At 35.3% G+C, this 17,837-nt stretch overlaps 1 protein-coding gene and 1 non-coding gene across 3 annotated transcripts; both read left to right on the top strand.

The window, feature by feature from the left end:
• Positions 1-1,880: 1,880 nt before the first annotated feature.
• Positions 1,881-1,952, top strand: TRNAD-GUC (transfer RNA aspartic acid (anticodon GUC)). The gene has a single exon. It is a non-coding gene; the product is annotated as a tRNA-Asp (tRNA).
• A 1,572-nt stretch (positions 1,953-3,524) lies between these two features.
• Positions 3,525-16,157, top strand: LOC148869858 (E3 ubiquitin-protein ligase DA2L-like). Of its 2 annotated transcripts, XM_088968746.1 has the most exons (8): positions 3,525-3,947; positions 4,046-4,097; positions 4,207-4,252; positions 5,247-5,328; positions 5,477-5,648; positions 5,755-5,845; positions 13,524-13,590; positions 14,960-16,157. In XM_088968746.1, the coding sequence occupies exons 1-8, from the start codon at positions 3,750-3,752 to the stop codon at positions 15,614-15,616; spliced, it is 1,365 nt and encodes a 454-aa protein (XP_088824872.1). In that variant the 5' UTR covers positions 3,525-3,749; the 3' UTR covers positions 15,617-16,157. The 2 variants fall into 2 exon arrangements, with proteins under 2 accessions (XP_088824872.1, XP_088824873.1); XM_088968747.1 differs by lacking the exon at positions 5,247-5,328 and having other exon boundaries at positions 4,207-4,247.
• The last annotated feature ends 1,680 nt before the right edge of the window (positions 16,158-17,837 follow it).

Here is a 17,837-nt window from a genome sequence, read left to right as displayed (position 1 = left end):
TTCTTCAGTCAAGGTTAGAATGCCTTTAATGATACTCTCAACGATCCACTTGAATGGTGATATCTTTGTCACTGAACTTGAGGACTTCCAACACAGCCTCTATTTAGTAAAATAAGAAAGTCAATCCATTAAAACTTAAGAATTTCTAGGGATACAACCAAAAAACCTGTGTAGACAAAACAAACTCGAGAAAACTTGGAATAGCATGGACCCATTCACCTTTGGGACATTAGAAGATCTATTAACATACCACCAATTAATAAAAGGTGATGTTTGGCAAGTCCTTCCATGTGATCTTCTTCAGTAAGCTTGGAAGACTAAAAATCGGCTTTTTTCCGTTTGGTATCTTAATGTTGGTAAAACCAGAAGACACGTGTAGAAATACCCACAAAGATTGAAAATACCGAATTTCAGGGAGTTTCAAATAAAGTTTTTTGATATTTTTATGTGATAAATAACCTGTAAACTTGTTTCTAAACACTTGGTAGACTAAACCGTTTTTTTCTTTGAAGACAAGATCCCAGAAAATCTTTTTAAAAAGACTTGCCAAACAGCAACATAGTTTAAAATTTCAGTAATGATTTCTTCTAAAACAAAGTTGCAGACATTATAATTGGCTATGGACTGAGAGTTCAGAAGGTTGATTATCTGAAGGCAATCACTGTTGATTTTAAGGTTAAGAAAACCCAAAGATTTTATGGAGAAATATGGATTTGCCCAATGCAGATTTTTTATTTACACTGCAGAATTATAAACATTCAAAAGGATCACAACCCACACTCTATGCACTAAGGCCCACCGGTGAATTAACATCAATTTTGAGCTAGCACCTACTCTGACATACTTTGAGCCTACAAATTCTGACCCTGAACTGACTGGTCATTCTCCCAAGATTTTATAAGATGGATGCCGCTTTAAAATTTCCTCTGGAATCCAAAATCAAGACACCAAACACCAGCAAAACTATTACGTCTACTGCTAAGCTTTGGGACCGGATGAGTCTGTAGCTGAGCCTGCAACTAAATCGAATCCTGCATGAGCACCAGTAAACATAGGGCCCTCCTTGCAATTCTCAAAGACCAGTCTATTACGTCTTATCCAAATACTCCAGCATATAGCAGCAAAGTTACAAAAGAAAAGATGAAAAGAATTGTTACGAATACAGTGAAGCAACAAATCTTTGAAAGAAAAGTTTGTGCCATGATCCATCCTCAACCTTAGGGCATAGGGGTGAGCATTATTCGGTTGAAACCGAAAAATCAAACGAAAAATTTTGGTTTTAGTTTTTCAGTTTTTGGTTAAATTGGTTTGCTTAATTTGATTTTCAGTTTTGGTTTTTTGATTAACCGAATTAATCAAACTTTTTATTATTATATATAATAAAATGAAATTTGATTTCATAATATGTATTTTATAATATTATATGTTATAATAGAGTATATATTATTAAAATTCGATTTAAAGCAAAAACCGAATAAAAAATTCTGATTTTGGTTATTTTGGTTTTTCTATAATTCAGTTTTGGTTAGAAAGAGTGAAAAACCAAACAAATTTTGACTCCTAATGCTCATAGAATGTTAGGATATTGCGTGCCTTTTTTTTCTTTAAATGTAACAGAAGAAACAACATTCTTAGTTGACATCTTGATGCATTCATTTCCAGCAAATATGGATATACACCATTGAATATTCATAAATCTATTTCCAAAACAAAAAGTTATGTTTTACTTTATGCTTCTAAAACCATTGTATTTGCATCTAGATGTTGATGATATATGTAACCAACCATTAGACAAAAAAATGAACTATTCAGAATATAATGAAATGCCATTTAGATATTTCGACTTGAAAAGGTACTCCCAAGCCCCTAGAAGACATCAAGTCGTTGTAGTATAGTGGTGAGTATTCCCGCCTGTCACGCGGGTGACCCGGGTTCGATCCCCGGCAACGGCGCAATGTTCAGTTTTTAACCCAATTGGAGGGTGAAGCTGTGACAGTGAATCTCGGTTTGTTTTTGGTTTGATGCCTGAAGTTATTAAGCAGATGCCCAAGTTCTTGTTTTTGTTTTATTTGTCTTTTTTTGGGGGGGTGTTTGGCTGTCTTTTGTAGGGGTTGATTTCTTTTGTTTGGACTTTTTCTTTTGTCCTGTGGTTCAACTTGGTGAGTGGTGATCTCTTGTCACTGGTTGCATGCTTCTTCTCTTTTGGCAAACTTCATTCATTATTAACCTTTAGAAAGCAAAAATGGTGCTAAACAAAGCTAAATGGATGCTCAATAAGTGGATGGGGGTTTCGAAGTCTATTATGGGCCCGAGAATTGGATATCGTCACGGATCGGTCCATAGGGAAAACCTCCTGTTTTCCTTTGTTCCTCCATTTTCTTGAAGAATCTATCTTGGCGCCCTAAAGGTGATTTATTCAAGAGATCACCAACTCTCCTTTGCTCTCTTTCTTGACTGAAATTTTCGATGCCTTTATTGAATAATATCAGCTCTTTAAATAGGAAATTACAAGAGATAAGAGTCCTACTTTTAGGAAGACTCCCTACTAATCTATCATACTGAACTGATAAGATAAGATAAGATTCCCTTAATTTATCCTACTGAACTAATAAGATAAGATAAGACTGAACTGATAAGATAAGATAAGATTGAACTAATAAGATAAGATAAGACTCCCTTAATCTATCCTACTGAACTAATAAGATAAGATAAGACTGAATTGATAAGATAAGAATTGTATCTAGCTAGAGTTAGATAAGATGAGAATAAGCAAATCTTGCTCTCTTTACTGTTGTTGGCGGTGGTGATATGTCTTCCCAATAAAGCGTCCACATCAAAGTCATTCATGGATGGTTCCTATTGCCCCTTTATGAACCAGTGGAGAAGTATCAATCATCTATTATGTTTTTGTGGCCATTCTATATGCTTATGGAGGGTGTCTTGCCCTCTTTTCTTTTCAATACTACACCATTTTTCAAAGAAAAAGATCAAATGCTGATTTTGTATTACCATATTGTGCTTTTGCTGCTATAATCATGATCTTTCCTTGAATTTAGAACTGAAAAGTATACATTGAGGAATTAAAACTCCAATTCTAGCGACTTGCAGTCTAAAATTTGGGAAAGACACTTAGCATCTCTTTGACATTGATGTCGTTGCTCCAGAAAATGGTGACACATCAGTGCCACATCAGAAAACAATATTCTAGGAAACGTTTATTTGTTTGAAATTGTTTTTCTATAAAAAACGATGCTCCAAACCATGCCTTAGAAATTGAGAAGGTGTGGTTTGGAGCAATACCAAATTTGACATTTTCTTAAATTGAAGCTCGTTTGTATTTTGTCCGTTTCTCAGATATTATCTTTTGGGAATATGGTCCGTGGAAACACTTTTTGTGAATGTGTATTTTGTCTGCTTCTCTAGTTAATGTGTACGTCATCACTCATCAGGGCATGCAAATCACGTCCACGTCATCACTCATCAGGGGCATTTACGACATTACGTGACAAGTCAAGGAAATTCCCGTCAAAACAAAGAAAAAGAAACCTGACCAGTGACCACTTTTCCTTTTCGTCGACTGCTTTGCTTTGCCTCCCTCCTCTCTCTCTCTGCTACTTTGCGTCTCTGCAACTACGTCTAAAGAATCTCTCCCAGAATAAACGAAGGAAGATTGAAGAAAGAAGAAACCCTAATCCTAATAATAAATGAATAAGGAGATGACAAGAAACGGGGACCGATGAGGAGTCACGATGGGGAATCGGATTTGCAGGAAGAGTACGGTGGAGGAGCGGTTCACGAGGCCGCAGCGACTCGTTCGGAACCCGTCCAAAGTCGACTACAAGAAGCTCCGGAAGCTCATTCTCTCCCAGAAGCTAGCACCTTGCTTTGATAGCGTCGAGGATTCTGATAATAATCCTGATCTCGAAGAATGCCCGATTTGTTTCTTCGTAATAACTCTCCTATACTGGTTCTCTGTCTTTGTAATATCATGCTTTTCAGTCTCTTTTTTCTTGGTTTTTTGATGTTTGTTCTTGGGTTTCCTCAGTATTATCAGAGTTTGAATCGGTCGACATGTTGTATGAAGGGTATTTGCACCGGTATGCTACATTAGTCTTTCTTTTTTCGGATTTTTGTGAACTAGAGGTTTCGAGCTCCAAATGAATTTTATTTCTAATTGGGTTGTTTCTTTAATTGGTTTCATTGCAGAGTGTTTTTTGCAGATGAGGTCTTACAATGCTATGAGTTCAGTTCAGTATCCTCTTTAAGACGCGATTACTTGGACTATATTTATTTATCTATCGATTGATATTCTGTGGATTGGGGTTGGTTCTTTCATATACTTCATTTATTTCATTCTCTTGGTTCTTTCTTCCTTAATTGAACTGTTTCTGTATTTCAATTACTGTATTTTTCCTTTTTTTTCCCCATTTCTTTTCTTCGCTAATAGTCGTGAAAGATTCTTATTTTTTTTTTAAGATAAAGTAAAAATTTTATTAAACAAAAGAAGGTACAAGGAAAGGTGATAAACAATCACCCGAGGAAAGGTGAAAGGTTCTTATTGGATTTACTTATTATGAAAATAGGGACTGATACTCCTATGCTGATTGCTGAATAAGCTGGAAAGTTGCTGATAATCTAGCAGAACTGAAAAGCTAGGGAATTGAGGGATTCCAAGTAAATTTCCATGGACTGTATTACCATTTTCTTGGACCATGAGTTTAAATAAGTAGTTAGTAACCATAAGAAACTCTGAATTTACTCATATATGACCATTATTACATCAATTTCAATACTAAAAGCAATGAATAGCAAAATGAGCTGGGATGATCATGACCCTATTTTCATCAATTTCAATACAAACTGCCCATTAAACCATGAAGTGGAAACAAAGTTATCTACTAATTTGATTGAACACATAGACAAGGATTTTAGTCTACAAAACGGTGCATTATGGAATCTCATGTGGCTCCTTAAAAGCATTATCAAATACAAATATGTCTTCTTTCACCTCCTACTTTGAAGTTTTCAGTCTGAGAGCACATTGAATCATTTCTACTCAACGAGTCAATGTAGCATCCTCATGCCCAATTTGCCCATTAACATCTAGTAATGATTGTAACTGTCTTTCTTTTATTCATTTTATCTTTTCAATGTTAGGAAGCTACATCTTTCTTCTATCAAAAAAAAAAAAAAAAAAACAAATAATTCATTAAGCTCTTTTAAATTGTAACCTTAGCTAATAAAAGGTGCCCATTTTGTAAAACTCCAAGCTATGCTGTTGAGTACCGAGGTGCCAGGACACAGGAAGAAATAGACCTAGAGCAAGCTGTATGGCTCCTTAACTCTGATTGGTGTTTTTCTCTCTCTCTCTCTCTCTTTTTTTTCATGCTGTAGATAGTTATAACTCACTTTGAGGGGTTGGGGTATATGCATTGGGATGCTATAAATCTTATGTGGTTAATTTTTGGTGGTTCAGGAAGAACAGAGAGTAATTGAGGCCAAAATAAGAATACAGTTGTGTGAATCACAAAATACTGAACGACTTATCCTGGGCAACCAAAATTCTTCTTTGGAAATCCAACCTTCAGCCATAGGCTCCCAGCAATTGTGCAATGTTGCATCTGCTGATATTGACTTACAATGTTTTGGTATATATTTAAGTTGTAGTTCTTAAAGGATTATTGATATTGATTTAGTTCTTGTTATTTTCTCCATATCTTATTTTAGCTAATATTTGTTTGATGGAATGAGCAGGTGGATTGCAGGACATAAACAACACGGGTCTATCTTTTGTGGGTGGAGGAATCCAAGTTGTTGGATCTCCTGGAAATGCATGGAGTGGAAGGTTTGTGATATTCTTTTCCTTCTATTTTATACCACCTTGTCCTCATAAAATGAAAATTTCTATATGAAATGGTTAATAGTGTTTTAGAGATGCCAAAATCTCTGTTACAATTTACTTGAGAAAATCACCTAATACTAATAGCCTTGATCTTTTTGTAATCTCTCTCCCTCTCTTACTTTTATTAGATGATTTTAAACAACAAATATATATATATATATATATATATATATATATATATATATATATATTTTGAAAAAGGGAAAGTGACTTTTATTAGAATAACACAGACTGATACTAGAGAGGGGGGGGGGTTCGATCAGCTGAACTCAATCTCCAGAGAAAATGGATGTAATTTGAGGAAGTAATTATGGATGTCTCTAGCATTGTAAATGTTAGAAAAATTTACCCTTTAGCCTAACATGCTCTGGTGTAGGCATGATATTTTAATTCCTAACTAACTAGACTTGAAGGAAATTCATGCTTGTGTTGTATTGTCTTCTGACTTTCCTGATTTTGAAAGTTTTAATTGTTGGACTTATGATATTACTTTAGTGGATTATGACTGCTAGAACAAGAATTTCAATTTTAATTCTTTTGCTTTATTAAAATAGTTGTGGCCTATGCAAAGAGGAAACATGATCCTTTATCAGATGCTAGATTTTACTAACCATTGTGTCTCATAAAATCAAATTTATGATGAACTCCAAATATTTGGAGAAGAATTTTCTGGTATTCCGGATTCAGCAAAAGTTTTATTTCTTTCTGTTATTGTTATTGTGCAACGAATTTTTTTATAAGCCACAGTCAGCTTGGTCCATGGTAAAAATGTAAAACCTCAGGCTGACAAGCATGTGAACATTGGTTTGAGTGTTCAAGTGATCTTTTTTTTTTTTTTTTTGATCAGCAAAAAACTTTCATTAATAACAGAAAAATTAAGCTACAATAGATAAAGATTGCAGAGGGACAAACTGCAATCTCCAGCAATTAGTTACAATTCTGCCCAGTACAATGAAGATCTATTTGCCCCTTGTTTTGCTAGGGTATCCGCCATCCCATTTGCATCCCGTTTGACCCAACCAAACTGAGAGTTGAACTTCCTTGCAAGTATGTCAATTTCTCTGAAGATAAATTTGAGCTTCCAAGGTACTGATGTGATGTTTTTGTCCCAAGAGATGACCAATAGTGAGTCTCCTTCTATTTCTAAATCTGTTGTTCCTATCTGCTCAGCCATCTTTAGACCTTGGAAGTAGGGCTAGAGATTCAGCCTGTATTGAGTCACCAAAACCTATTGGTCCTGTGTAGAGTGCCACCACCACACCTAGATGATTTCTAAACACACCCCCTATGCCTGCACTTCCTGGGTTGCCATGAGAACTCCCATCAAAGTTCAGTGCTGGTGGCTTCCATTCCATACTTGCAAGTACTTTGGGTACATCTGTTTGTGCTACTTCAATCCAATTTCTTAGAATCTCATTCGTGGAGTAGTTTCTGTGTATCTCCATGGTCTTCACCCAATGTGCAGTTCTGATTTTTATGGCTTCAATAACTTCCTCCTTTGTTTTGCTTTTTCCAGAAAAGATTCTTAGGTTTCTTTCCTCCCATATAGTCCATACTGTAGCTACTCTTACTGCCTTCCATAAGCACTTTCCTCTTTTCTTTTGTTGACAAGGAAAGAGGGGCTGAATAGACTTGCCACATCCTGTGGGGGAACCCATATGCATCCAAAGAGAGAACAAACAACATTCCAAATACCAGAAGCAAAAGAGCAGGATAAAAGTAAGTGGGTTAGGGTTTCACCACATCCCAAACAAAGGACACACACATGAGGAGAGAGGCAATTGTTTGGCCTCCTTTTCTATAGCACATCACAAGTGTTTACCTTCTCTAGAACACTTCTCAACAGAAAGCTTGTACTTTTGGAGCGATCGGTTTAGACCAGATTTCTCTGACTGGGAAGTTTAGCCCCCTGGGATCAATGTGAGTGAGCAAACCAAAGAAAGATGCACAGGAAAAAGCAGATGGGTTCCACTCTTTCCAACATAGGTTCATATCTATTATACTTTACCTTTTGCTAAAAAAAAAAAAAGATCCTGGATAGCCCAAACCAACATTGGGCAATGGCCCCTTTTAAGCTTAGGCATGGCTTTCTAATGTTAGCCCCATTAAACTAGAATGGGCTATCAGCTCCTATTCTATCTAATTAATTAGGTCATGTTCGCTTGCAGGGGCAAAGCCAGGATTTTTCTATTATTATTATTTTTTGGAATTTTGGGTAAATTTCTTAAACTACCCTTATGGTTTAGGTAATTGACTAAGTGTACCCTTACTGTTTGAAAATTGACTAACACTACCCCTACTGATTATGACAATTGACTAATACTTCCCTTACTGTTAACGTTCCATCATAAACCACTCAAATATGCATCATGTTACTGTTGTAACTTTCAAAACTACCCAACTTACCCTTGTGATAACTTCCAGCACCGACACCGGCATCTGCGAAACCCTAACCTTTCAAAGCCTTCCACATTTGAGGAACCGAGGAAAGAGGGAGATGAGAGGTGGCGAAGAGGGAAGTACCAAATTAGAGTTAGTCATCTTCTAATCCGTCATCTACTTGTAGAATCATCGATTTAATGTTTCATTTGAATCTAGAGCTTTCTTGTAGAGTCATCGAACTAGACAAAATTTGATGATGGGTGGAAAGCTTTTGGAACAAAAATTGAGGAGTGATTCCTGCACCTGAAAACCCCTTTGAGAATGTCGGCAAAAAACCCCTCTACCACCATTAACCGACCACCACTTCGGGACGAGGAGTCACGTCAAGTTCAGCGGGTTGTGGAAACACTCACCTTAGCTCACATAAGACGACGTAGGTGAAGAAGAAGGGACGGTGGGATCTGTATTACCGAGGTTATCTCACAATAAAGTGAAGGAGGAAGGAGGAGGTTGGAGCTCTGTTTTACCGAGGTTATCTCACTGCAAGTGTGAGATACCGCCTTCGACTTAGCTCGCATAAGACATGTACTCTCTCTCCCCTTTTCTGTCTCCAGCGGAGCTCTGTTTTACCGTTAGCTCTGTAAGACGTCGATCATGGCTTCATCTGACATACTCAACTCCTTCGGCTGTAACATACTGGACTCCGTCGCCTCCAATGCTTTGATCCCTTGGTATGTAGGAATAGGACAAATTTCTTTTTCAGATCTTCTCTTCGTTGGTCTCCGGTAGTTGTAGCTGGGAAGAAAAAAGTATTAGTGGAACGAAAGAGTGATTTCGATACTGTGAAAACCTGAGAGAGGTAGAAGGCGGTATTTGGACATGTACTCTCTCTCTTTCCCCCCTTTTCCCTGATTTATTTTGAAAATTTGAAGAAGAGTAAAGGGTAAATATAGTCTTTTTTGTCTTGTTGTTAATGAATATTAAGGGGTGTTAGTGATATGGGAAGTATTAATCAATTGTTAGAAACAATAGGGGTAGCGTTAGTCAATTTTCAAACAGTAAGGGTACAATTAGTCAATTAGCTAAACCATAAGGGTAGTTTAAGAAATTTACCCTTATTTTTTTGGGGGCGGGGGGAAGCTAATACGATCAAATAAACATGGATGGAGGGGGGGGGAACCATAAAGACTATTAGTCCATTATATTAATAGGTGGGGAGCTTTGAGGCATAGGGGGAGGCCAACTCTCCCCCAAGACCCCCCTCTCTACACCTCTGTTCACTTGTCGCTTCTTCTTGTTGGGATTGGCCTATATCATTAGCAACACTTAACATGTGGTTGAGTGGTCAATTTAAGATGCTGGACTTGTGATTATGAGGCATTTATTATATGGTTTTAGTGACAATTTTACTAGAAAGTCCTTAAGGTAAATGTCCTAGTTTCTTATAAACATGAAACATCCCAACTAAGGGTGAGTATGGGCAACAAACTTATATGGTTTGTCATTGGATGTGGTGGTGATATCCTAGCTACTTGAGTTGAGTGATACTCTACACCTAACATGTGGGCATATTTAGGATATATTTTTTATCAATAACTGTCAAATTTTATTATTATAAAGCAATGAAGTCTAATATTTGTATTTGATTAATTTCTTAACTATCCCATGAATCGTTCAGATGTAAAAGTAATTATAGCCCTTAAGACTTGAAAAGATTTTAAAGTCTTACGGTTATGTCTACTCATTTTATTATACTAAGGATGAGGTTACAATATGACCAACATTCTTCATGTTTCAGGTAATAAAAGGTGATTGTAGGATTTTGGGAATGTTCAATAAATAACCCATGCCCTTAGACAAGAGGAAAGTGTAATTACCAAAAATTCTGATTGAATTAGGACACTTGCCAACAATCCTAATTGGCTTAAGGTTATGTTAGGAAATCCTAGTTGACATAGTTAAAAAGAATTTGTGGTTAAGCTTCGTTCTTGAATCTGAATTCCATGGCTTTTATAAGAAAAGGTGTCTAACTAGGCAATACAGATCACAAGGGTGTCTTATTATAATTTGTTTACTATGGCTACACAATATTACAATGCTTTCTAAATACATTCTATTTTATATATATGTATATATATATTATTTATGTTTTGTTAAATGGTTGTACAATCAAAGCATAAAAGATCCAAGGGTTTTAATAAGAAGAGAAGGTTAAAATAGTTTCCTTGTCTTCTTTCTTGCATTAAATAGAAAAGGGCTCTACACCTTTTTCTCCTCCCTTTTGTTACTCTCTCTTAATTTTTTATTAGTATATAATTATAGCCTTCTTTAGTAACTAATATTTTTTGGCATGCAAATGTTTTAACTAATTATTATGTTAGTGTTGTGTTTGAGATATTAAAATTAATTGGTTTAAATTGCTATTGTCTTTTAGATATGATGATTTGCTATTTTTGAGAAGAAAATTAATATTTTTAGTAAATGCTGTTGGTAATTTTTTCCATTTATGTGACCAATCAGAAAAAATCTCTTTAAGTGCATACTCATTGTTGTGTAAAATTATAGAACTAACCTAGAATTTAGTTTTTCTTTTTGAAATTCCGGGCAACTAGGAACTCCACTATTGCCTAGATATATGCAGAAGCCTTGACAACTATGCTGGTTTGACTAGGACTGCTGTGTAAGTCCCTCGATAAAATCCTAGATGAGTTAGGAATCTTGGTGAGGAATCATAGTTGTACTAGGACAATAGGATTCTTGTATTTTGCCTTAGAAGAACTCTGGGGCAGTATGAGAGGAATCTTAGTTGAACCAGAACATTCAGAAAAGTTTCCTAGGGTTTGTCCTGAAGTGTCCAGACCTTACTGGGATTCTTACTACACCCAAGTGGACACTTTGTAGTGTTTTCTTTACAAGGATTTTAAAGCTTGTTATATTTATTTTCACAAAATGTATTCTGAAATTGTTTTATGAGGTGTCTAATGGTGATAGGATTCTTTCATAAAACCCATGCGATGGTGATTGGGTAAGACTAGGACTGTCAAGTGTCAATGGGTTGGGTAGACCTGATGAAACTGAAATGAACTGACCAAATTATATAGGGCCTTGATCTACATCATCTCTCCTGATTATAATTGGGTTGGGATCAGTTTTGTTTGTATTAGCATATTAAAAAGAGATTCCTCCAATCTAATACCTGTATTTCTCATGGTATACTTATAAAATTATCATGTTATGCTGTTCTAATGTGTCAATTTAACTAATTTGCAGGTTTCTTGTCAAATTACAGGTTAAAAGTAGAGCTGTCAATTATAATCGGGTCTCATCAGGTTAGACCTGGTGCTCATGATTAATAATTGAGTTGGTTCTAGGTCTGTTATTTTAGGCCCTATAGGATCTAGTTGAGGACTGGTTCTGCACAATTGTTTATCGTTTTAGGACTAGGTTTACTTTGACCCAAATCAGATTCAACCTGTTGACAGCACTAAATCAGGTAGTTATCCTACTACACTCATCATCACCCATGCTTTATCCCAACTATATGTGGTCAGCTACACGAATCCTGTTTCGCCAATCCATTCTATCTAAAGCTATATCCAATGTTAAATTATTAGTGCTTAAATCATTTCTTACTACTACTTGTGTCCTTTTTGGTTGTCTACCCCTAGCTCTTCTAGGCCCTTCCACTTGTAACAGACCACTTCATCTAACTGGAGCTGTTGGTGGTCGAATACACGTGACAAACCATCTTAGTCTACTCTAACCGGAACTATGTTTCTACATTGATTTCCGTGTGACTGGAGTTAAGTAGGGTCATAGGGGTGTAATTACAAATGTCTTATTGGGCCTCTTTACAATTCTAGGAAGTTTTCTAATCATGACTACTGATTAGAGAGAACGAGATAAAGATTTTATAATAAAAGCTAAGAGATAGTATTTCTGTGCTATTTCTTTTCCAAAAGGAAACATATCTCTTTGATAAACCCTAACCCGAAGAGATACATACACTAGTAGGATCTGAAATCCCCTTGGAATCTTTTGAGATTATAAATACTTGCTATAACCCTCCAAAGAATGTCAGGCATCCTACCCTAACAAATTGTTGAGCATTATTAAGACTATCAATAGGCCTCATTTTGGAACCAGATTGCTGAAGACTAAGAGAGCATTATGAATTCCTTTTAGCGTAGATTGAACTGCAGCTAGACAGTGATTTAAAAGGCGCGCCTTAGGCACACAGGCAAGGCACATTTTAGGGTAGGCACCTCGCCCAGGTCCTAGGCACAACCCTTTTAAAAGGCACACGCCTGGTGCGCCTTGCGCCTCAGCCCAGGCATGCGCCTTTTGAAAATTTGACGCGCTCTTGTTCATTCATTCATCCTAATAAAGTATCTTCTTAAAAAGTAATTAAAACTATAAAATCATTAATTTTTTTTTTGTGTGAAAACTAAGAATTTAAGACCTTAATATGGACTTGTTTGGGCTTGCCTTAAGGGGCATGGCACAAAAGCGCTTGTAGAATCAGGAATGTATGTCACATTAGCTACTTGAAGTATGTAATTGAGAAAAAAAGAGATTGTGGGTTTTATATGCTTGAAAATGTTTTATTATATGTTTGATTTTATTTTTAAATTCTCATTTGGATATGCTTTACATGTTATGTTTATGTATTTTAATTTTAGATAATAGGTTTTTTAAAACATTTATTTTAAAATTGAAGTTTATAATTTTATTAATATTATTTTTAATAATTTTTTGATTTTTTTTTTGCATTTTGTTTCTTTTTTTGAAAATTTGACTTTTTTTTTTATTTTTAGCATTTTTTTTTATTTTTTGCTCCTTGCTTGAAAAGGCACGCGCCTTGCCTTCTGCCTTGTGCTTCAAGCGCAAATTGACCCCTGCGCCTTTTTTGCGCCTTGTGCTTTTAAAACACTGCAGCTAGATCTATCATCTTCGTTTGGTGATTTCTCAGATCTGATTTCTTTCTAGAACATGTATATCTATAAGAATGAGGTATAAACAAATTAGAAAACAAAAAAAGATAATAAAACCACAAGTTTTGTTTTTTTTTATGTACATTCTACACGTCAGATTTCTGACAAAATCCCTGATGAGACTGGAAACAAGTTTTTTCTTTTTTCTTTTTTTTTTTCAGATATATTTGTTTCATTTTGTTAAAGGTAAAGGAGCACATACTTGCTTCGGTTAGTAGCTAATACGGGGGATTTCTATTATGCAGGTATGATGAATTTGATATAGATCTTGAAGAAATAATGATGATGGAAGCTATATGGCAATCTATTCAGGTGGGCATAGTTTTAATGTATGTCATAAATTTTATTATATAATGTATATATGAATTTCAAATATATATATATTATGCCACTATATTTTATATTAAAGTCATAGGTCTGGAACCCAGCTTGGCCCAGGCTTGGGCTTATGACTTTTTTGGGTCCAGGTCAGTAATTTCTCTCTCTTCATTATTGTGCCTCAAGATCCTCTCAAAATTGTTAGATTTTTGGTTTTCTGATAAAAGAACAATGACATAAATATAATAAGATTAGCATTAAGTATCCCATTCACCTTGGAAAGTAAAATATGGAGTGCTCATTAAAATGTTGTCAATTTTTATATTCCTACTTCACACTACCTTTTTTTTTTTTTTTTTTTTTTTTTTTTTTTTTGGAGGTAATTGAAGTCTATTAAGGGCCAAGGCCCAAAAGTATGCTGTATACAGCTCCTCGAGCAGTAAGGGAATGAATCAACTATATCACTGCTATGTACATAATTACATAATAGTGAGTGGAGTACATAAATTAACAAATATCTCCTCAATCTTCTGTTGACCAACTAGTCCATTAATTGCCAAATATAAGGTGTTTTAACTAAGGCATTGAGTAGAGTAATTGACATGAAATCTGACCTGTGTAGTATCCATATTTGGTGGGCTTAAATTGATAAAATTACTGAATCCAAAATGGGATGGAGTGTATATGGGTTTGCTTTCGTGTGCCTTATTTAGAATAATAACAAATGTGGTGTGATTAATAATAGCCTTATGTGGGCCTACAGATCCATAGACTCAAATGTTGATAAAGGTACATAAAATTCTCATAAAAGTTATTTTCAAGTCTATTTCTGATGTATAAATATCAAGTCTTTATTTTATTTTGTTAATAATATATTCTGATTGTGTTTAGTTTAAATTGTTAATGGTATTCAATTTTCATATCCAATCCAGTTCAATCTAATGCTGATGAATACGATCAAATCCAATTATTAAAATGTCAATTTTGGAGCTAGGTATATTTGGTTTTTTTTTTTTTCATGTCAGCCCAATCTTTCCTCCTGGCTTGAAGGACCCTCAAAATTTAATCAATTTCTTACAATAGAAATTATAAAAATATGACTGAATGCAAAAGCTCAAGGAAATCATTTAGAAACAATTGATGCTTTTGTTAATTGATAAATAAAACAAAAAAAATCTTTAAGATTAATAAAATTCTCTCAATTTTTTGATCCTTAACTGAAAAATTCTCACATATGATACACAGAATAAATATTACTGCAGAATATGGGGATGTCTTTAATACCAGTCTGTGCATTGCATGGGTCCCTTGTAGTTTCTCATATGTTGATTTGAATCGTATTTTATCCTTGCTTCTTTCTCAGGATAGTAGACTACTTGGTGGTGCAGCTAATCAATCTTCAGGATCAATTGGCACAGTTGGTGAATTCTATATCTCAAACCAAAGTGAGTCATCTTTGGCAGTAGTTGGCCAAACAGGAGTACCTACTTCGGATTCAGTAACTGGTGCAGTTGCAGTTGCCATTGCAAGTCTGGCAGAAGATAACATTTTTCATTCAGAAGGCCCTCAATCAATTCGAGATAATAGCGAGGTCAACCAAGGGGAAAATCAAAATGCTGTAGTAGGAAACCAGAGCTGTATGCTTGGGACCACATGCTGTGGTGCAGACTCACCTATTAACTCTGACAAAGAGGCAGAATTTGGTGATACAGAGTCAGAAAATTGCTGTCTGGTAAACCGTTGTTCCATGACTGAGGATGATTCCTGGGGATCAATCTCTGCCTATCCTCTAAATGTAAGTCAATGCTCATCCGAGGGGTTCATCTCCGATGAAGATCCAACAGCAGAGGAGGCTAATGATGTTGAATCCTCCTGTTTAAGCAGTCTTCACACAATCTCAGATTCATCATGTGAAAGCACAAGCGCTTCTAACATTGGTGGGAGCCCTAGCTATTTGTCGCATTCAGGCCCTACCACAATTGAAAGGCAGCTTAGACCTTTTTCCAACTTCTGTTCATGATCCTCTCACCCATTCACACTTTCATCAGACACCTCATAAATGAAACATAAGGTGAGATCATGCACAGTAGGTGGAATCGTGACATCATGGTGTTTGAATAATTTTTGCTACCAATCAATGCTATCCAATGATAGCCAGAATCCAAGCACCTAGGGCAGGCGTGATCATAAATTATCACTTTTATGAACTTTTGGTCCTATTCGTTCTGTAGGGTCAACTCCTATTGCTTCCTGTGATCAATCATAGAAGCATAAAACAGGGGAAGGACTTGATATTTAGTGCAGATTGTACCATAAGGTGTGTGGGTTGTGCTTGTGCATTTATACAATCTTGGTATGTATACAAGTGGTAGTCCCAGCCTCCCAGTTCTCAAAATAACTTTGTGAACCATAAAAGTGGTGATGTTTAGTGGTCGTCTTTGGTTGCAGATGAAGGGGAAGTTGGAAATATGGATGGAAACTATTAGATATTCTTAGCACTTAAAATGATGTTCTTGATCACCATGTTATGGCAGCATTTAAATTTTCTGATTGTATTTCAAGATGTCTTCTTTAGAGGTTATTTTAAGGTGCATTTCCTGGTTGAGATTTAGTCATTATCTGACTCTTCTGTTCGATTAGAATTGCTTCTCAACTTGGCGTCATCACTTCCCTGCAATATTACTCCAAGGGTATGTTTTGAAGGACAGGCATTGTTGTCAAAGGCATAAACTGCCCTCTATTGAGAGCCGGGGGAATTAGATTGATTGTCCAGATCAATTATGACAATTATTTTATTGTGCTGGTTAATGGTTTGAAGCGTTTGACCATGTTAATTTAAACAATAATTGCATTGTGGTTGTTATGATTCCATGTGTTTGTTTTATTTGAACCCAAGATTTGTATATTTATATGTTCAAGTGTTTGAAATGCATGGATCAGTTGATCTCATATAAAAAATTTGATATTTTTCTATGTATTAAGTAGAGCTATTGGTTTTAGCAAGGTAAAGTATTAGAAACGTAAGGTGTATCGGAAAGATTAAGAGACGGTTCGGGATACACATGTGAAAATCAAGATACGCATGAATACATTAGGAAACTTGTATAAATCTTAAAAAATACATTAATAACAATAAACATAAATTTTATATGACCTTAAATAAGTTATTTAAACACTTATAAAGAAAACAAGTTATTTAAACATATAAACCCATACTTCAATAGTTCATATAAAATGTGAGATATAGGGACAAATTGGTAATCGTTGAAGATAATGGTAATTTTCAGAAAATCAATATAGTTTATATTAATGTTTATTAGTATATAAATTTTAATAATCAATTTTAACATTAATTAATCAACATCCATTAAGAAGAAAAATATTTGCTTAAGAATAATAATACATACAATTATAATCAACAATTGAATATGTAGTGGTTTGTTTGTTTATTACAATCAAATTTCCAGGGTTCAATTCTCCTTGTTTTTCTTATTTGTAGTTTTAAATATGTTGGTTTAACGACAAGTCAACTTCGAATTTATTGCTTTAATGGCGGGTCAAATTAAAATTTGAATTTGAATATTATCATAAATGTAGTTATTAATTATTAATTAAGAGAAGACAAGATTTATTAAGAGAGAGGTAATAATCATAGGGTATTAAGAGTTATTTAGGTCTAGTTTGCTTAAATGTAGGAGTTATTAGAGAGACAGAATTATTAAATAGGCTTATTTATGAGAGAAAGATAATGTAATATTACAATATGTATTGGCCGATACATTCAAAATATCGGTTCATCGGTCTGATAAAGACCCGAAATGACTTGATACGGGTCCATATCGATCTGATACAGACAAAATGGAACGGAACTACTGGTCCATTTGATCCACCCAACCCACTTTCATTGAAGCCCACCCATATCCACTCGTCTCTTTTGGAGGTGGGTCAAGGATCAAGTGAAAAGGATTGGGGTGGGTTGGGTCAAGGGTACCCATTCTGTCATAACATTGAGGTTCCAATAACATAGGAGATAGATCAAAGGATGGAATGAAAGAATAGGGAGATGCAGCAGCAGCTGGCAATTAACGAGATCGGATTCGGTCCTTATAAGACCGTGATCATAGAGCCCAGATTTCCTACTCACTTTTCCTATCCACTTTCTACCTGCAGTGAATTGGAGTCATACATCTCTCAATTCATAAAAGAAATGTGTGGCTCAAATTCATGGCGGGTAGAGAATG

Source organism: Nelumbo lutea, chromosome 2 (assembly GCF_056320005.1).
Source record: "Nelumbo lutea isolate HS-2025 chromosome 2, American lotus-T2T, whole genome shotgun sequence".
Lineage (NCBI taxonomy): Eukaryota > Viridiplantae > Streptophyta > Magnoliopsida > Proteales > Nelumbonaceae > Nelumbo > Nelumbo lutea.
Note: the sequence above shows the minus strand (reverse complement) of the source record. Positions and strands in the feature narration are given on the sequence as shown.

Bases quoted from the DNA above. Each gene is read 5' to 3' on its own strand.
- LOC148869858 (XM_088968746.1), top strand. From the start codon at position 3,750: ATGGGGAATCGGATTTGCAGGAAGAGTACGGTGGAGGAGCGGTTCACG. The intron at 5,649-5,754 runs GTATATATTTAA...TGGAATGAGCAG, and splicing joins TATTGACTTACAATGTTTTG to GTGGATTGCAGGACATAAAC. The intron at 13,591-14,959 runs GTGGGCATAGTT...CTTCTTTCTCAG, and splicing joins CTATATGGCAATCTATTCAG to GATAGTAGACTACTTGGTGG.